Source organism: Plecotus auritus (genome assembly GCF_963455305.1).
Source record: "Plecotus auritus genome assembly, chromosome: 9".
NCBI classification, from domain to species: domain Eukaryota; kingdom Metazoa; phylum Chordata; class Mammalia; order Chiroptera; family Vespertilionidae; genus Plecotus; species Plecotus auritus.
The window spans coordinates 108,128,947-108,133,725 of NC_137783.1; the positions used below are offsets into that span (position 1 = coordinate 108,128,947).

Here is a 4,779-nt window from a genome sequence, read left to right on the forward strand (position 1 = left end):
ATGGCCTGGAGAGAAGATGACCCAGGGCAGTTCAGAAAGTGGAACTGCAGGACTTGGTGAGAACCTGGATAAGTCAGGGTTTGGAGGCCGAGAGAGGTGGGAGAGAGAGCGTCAGGGCAGACTCCAGGATTCTGGTGTCTTTCCCTGATGGAGGGGACATGGGAAAGAGTAGGGAGGAAGGGGACATGTTGGGTATCAGCTCTCATGGTTTACAAAGGTCTCTGGAGCATGTGGAGGTCTGTGTGTGGTGCTCAGGAGGGCAGTTGGGCTTGAAGCAGAGGCATCTACCTAGTGACCTTAGTAGGGCCTATTTCTGCTGCTGAACCAAGAGGGTTGCTTTGGGTGACCTCAGGGTCCTGCAGCTCAGCAGGAAGAGCCTCAGCTGCTTCTTCTCCCCTGACTTCAGTACCTTCTTCACCCTCAGCTTGGAGGTGGAAGCAGACAAGCCGAGTCCAGACCACTACTCTTCCAAGGCCTACCACCCCCTTTCCAAGCAGGACACTGTGCTACTTCTAGGCCCTGGGCCAGGGAGGTCCAGCCTGTTCCAGGAGGTGGGAGATGTGGAGGGACCCAGTCCCAGACTTTGGAAACCTCCCTCTCATTGTCTTCACAGCAGTACCAGTTCCCAAACAATTCAGGAGGCCCAGGGGGAAGCGGACTTTGCCAAGTCACAGCCCTACCTCTGGCGGGAGTGGATGAGGTGGGGGGAGGACATCCCAGTGGATATGGAGAGCAAGGCAGCAAGATGGGAGAGGGTCCAGCTCAGTCCTGGCTAGGATTCCGGCAGGAAACAGAACCACTCGAGGTGATGGGCTGAATGAAAAGAGGGGCACGGTGCAGGGAACCAACAGAAGGGTAGGAACACGCCATTGGCAACAGCAGGACACAGTTACCTTCCTAAGTCTGCAGGGTCCCGAGGCAGCAGTGGTGTGCTCATTCTGGAGCCAGGCTGGCCCTTGGAGCCGTAACATCAGAATGTAGCAGCTGCCAGCACTGTGGCCCCACAGAGAGGAGCAGGGGAACCAAATGCTTTGACCTCTCCTCTCTTGCTGGTCTCCTGCCACAGCCTCTTGTTGGCTGAACCTAACAGAAAGGTTCACAGAAGTCAGCCTTTCAGGACACAGAGGGGACAGAGGACAGAGGACAGACAGAACAGCAGCTCCCTGTGGGATCTGGGTGAAAGTGCCAGCTACACTGCTTTCCAGACGTTCAAGGAGTTTTGTCACGTCTTCATTGTCCTCATCTGTAGAGTGAAAATAACAACAGGCTAGCTGGCTAGCTACTCAGTATTTCCCTCTCATTGTCACTCCCATGTATTTTATGCAGCAGCAGGCAGCCCCACCCCATGTACACATAGGCACGCCCACAGCACTCGAATGTTCACATGGGATTCGATGCCTTTTGCAGCATCTTGGTGTGCAGTGCTTGGAGTTTGAGGACCTGGGTCAGCTCCATACCCTCCCTTTACATATCTGAATCTTGATTTACTCACCTATTTAAAAAGTCACCATAAAAAATTTTCATCTTTATGATTTTTACCCACATCCTTTAGTACCCATTCCCCATGTGCCCTGAGATGTTCCTCAGGAAAGAGCTGGATCACTAACGAGCATGTACAAGCAACTCCAAATTCTTGCAATGCACTGGGAGGACAAACCATGAATCAGGCAGCGAGTTTACAGGGTGTATCTTACTCATATCTGCATCACTGGTACCTAGCACAGTCTCCTCCTCATAGAGGATAAACGTAGAATGTGTTTTGGGTACTCAGACCAAGCCTGGCAAACAGAAGGGGCTCCCATGTGTGTAATCGGTCCATAAAAGGATTACTGAATTCAGTGGAGCCCAAAGGCTATATCTGAGTGTGGGGTTCATGACCCAGGGAAGCCAGCAACAGATCCCTGGGGCCAGGATCTCCCTCTTTGCATGTAAGAAGTCAAGGCCTTGGCAACAGCTGCAGCCAGCTGGCACCAGGTCCCGGTGAGAGTTATTGTTTGGCCAAAACAGGAAGCCGCCCGAGGGGAAGTGTGGCCTCGCCTCAGTGAACCCCTAAAGAATGGCCCCCGAGAAACGTGGGGACGTGCAGGCGGGCACGGGTGGTGTTGCAGCTGCACCCACCCTCAGGCCCGGCAGTGGACCTCAGTTGACCCCTGTGGCCTGGTGCTGTGAGGACAGGGCTGGGAGCCAGGGGACTGGGTTCTAGTCTTGTGGGACCTTGAGCATGTCACTGACCTTCTCAGGACATATCTCCGCATCTGTCAGCTGATGGATTTGAACTATGCATTTGCAGCTGAATGGCTCTATATCTGGCTGTTTCATTGATCCCTCTGGCTGCCTGTGGCCTGAAGTCATCCAGTGCCAATAAGGCTCATGGAATGACTGTTTCCCACCAGGAGAAGGGAAACCTGATGGCTCCACAGCACTTCACAATCAGTAAAGCTCCATCTCCTCATTTCATTTGAACCCCCAAGTTATATCAAGAGGTAAAGGTGGGGGGCCCCCTCACCCATCACCGGGAGCCAGACGCTCCTCGCTTCTCCTCTCCCTGCCGAAGCCCAGGGGACAGCGCGGGAAGCCAGGGCCGTGTTCTGACACAAGCTAACGGCCCTCGATTACCACAGTCCAGCTGGCTTCAACTGCAAAGATGAAACAGAATTTAGAAACTTTATTGTTTGGCTTGAGGACCAGAAACTCAGACACTACAAGATTGAAGACAGAGGTAATTTCAGAAACATCCACAGCAATGACTGGCCCAAGTTCTTGAAAAGTATGTCACAGATATTAGCTGTCCTTTCAAGATTCAAGATCCACAAGAAGCAATTGACTGGCTTCTTGGTTTAGCCATTGGACTTGAATATGGAGATAACGCTGGAAAATACAAGGACTCGGTATCTGACAATACAAAAAATGCTGACAATGCAGCTAAAAATGCAGAGCCATTGATCAATTTGGTTGTTAATAATCCTGATTTTAAGGCTGGTACAATGGCTTTGGTTAACCATCTTCAGATTCAACGTCATGATGATTACCTGGTAATGCTTAAGGCAATTTGCATTTTGGTCCAGGAGCGCCTGACACAGGATGCAGTTGCTAAAGCAAATCAAGCAAAAAAGGGATTGCCTGTTACTTTAGACAAGCATATTCTTGGTTTTGACACAGGAGATGCAGTTCTTAATAAAGCTGCTCAAATTCTGCAATTGCTGCAGATAGAAGAGCTCAGGGAGCTACAAAGAAAAATTAATGAAACCATAGTAGTTGTTCAGGCAATTATTGCTGACCCAAAGACAGACCAGAGACTGGGGAAAGTTGGAAGATGAACCTTTTAGGATTTCAGCTTCTTGCTTATTTAGTACAGTTGGGAACCATGCATACCCTGGTATGTATCTCAAAATCAAACATCACATTTTCAAGGGAAGAATCCCAGAAAACTGACTCTGTTCTAGAGATTTACCATCATTGCTTTTTCTTTAATAAAGTTTGAGAAAACGGGGAAAAAAAAGAGGTAAAGGTGGGATTCATGGTTCCATCTCACAGAGGAGAACACAGAAGCTCAAAGTCAGGATTCAAACCCACATCCCTGGCCTTTATCCTGAAGCTCTTGGACAGCCTCGTTGGATGAATGAATGAGTGCATGTTAAGGCTGCAGAGGGAGATGGCCATCCACCACTGCCAGGTGATTCTGACAGAGGGCCGCTAGCAGGGCAGGCACTGTGGAAGCCCAGAGGAAACAGCAGGCCCCCTGCCTGAGGGTGGAACTTGACTGGAGGGCTGGCAGCTTGAGGCCTGCTCAGTCTGTCTGCTGTGTTTTTATTTTTCTCAATTTAGGCTCTGCCACTTACCTACTGTGTGACCCAAGCAGGCCACCCCACTTGATGCCTCAACGACCTCAGTGGTCATTTAGAGATGACAGCTGTCCCGCTGACCCAGGGCTGGGTGGGGATTCAATGAGCTGATGGGAGATGGAGGCTCATGGTCATGTGGATATGCTGGCTGCTCATCCAGCATCTGTTCACCTCTTCCTTCCTCAGAGGATCCCAATTCTGCTCATCCTCCCTACCCCCAGGTTTAACACGGGGTCTTAGCGAGTAAGCACATGGCATCCCCTCAGAGGCTGTTTTTGTTTGGAAACACTCAAGTCATCCTATTTGAACCAAAGCAAAAGGCTTACAGTCTGGGGTTGGGAGAGAAGTCCTCTCTTGCACTCACCCGCCAGTTGTTCACATGGAAGCCTGTAGCTCCCATTGCCACTGACTGGCAGCTGACTTCCATTCCTGAGGAGAGAGACAGCCATCATGGGGCCACAAGGGAACCAGCTGCAGACAAGAGAAAAATAGAAAAGTCTGTGTTCCTGACGACAGCAGGGCCCGCTGGAGGTGCTGGAGACACACACTCTGGACAGGCAGTGGTGGGAGATGATTCAGTTCCTTGTTTTATTTAGACATCGGAGCCAGGGTGTTCTCTTACTAGCAGCCAAAGGTATCTTTAGTGCCCCTTGTCATCTTGCAGTTTCTGATGCACAGAAGAGCAGGGGTTGACCTCCCCACGTTGGCCCACTCTTGATATTCAAGCTGGGAGGACAGTTGCGAAACCTCTGGGCACCAGGCCAGAGCTGATGACTTGTTCACAGCTTTTTGGAAGCTCTGCATTCTTTCCTGTGTTTCTCGAACCAGACAATTCCTCCCTTTCCACAACTGGTCTCTGGCCTGGGCCCAGGTCACCCCACTGACATTAATGCTGCAAGATTGATGGGGCAGGGAGACAGAGAGCCTGGACTTTTGA

At 50.8% G+C, this 4,779-nt stretch overlaps 1 protein-coding gene across 1 annotated transcript; it reads left to right on the forward strand.

Moving 5' to 3' along the window:
• LOC308233637 (RNA transcription, translation and transport factor protein-like) lies at positions 1–3,317 on the forward strand (the record flags this gene model as incomplete). Its single annotated transcript, XM_080640622.1, is given in 4 exon segments — positions 1–56; positions 407–551; positions 2,599–2,758; positions 2,761–3,317. Coding segments are annotated over 4 exon segments (918 nt in total).
• Between the last annotated feature and the right edge of the window lie 1,462 nt (positions 3,318–4,779).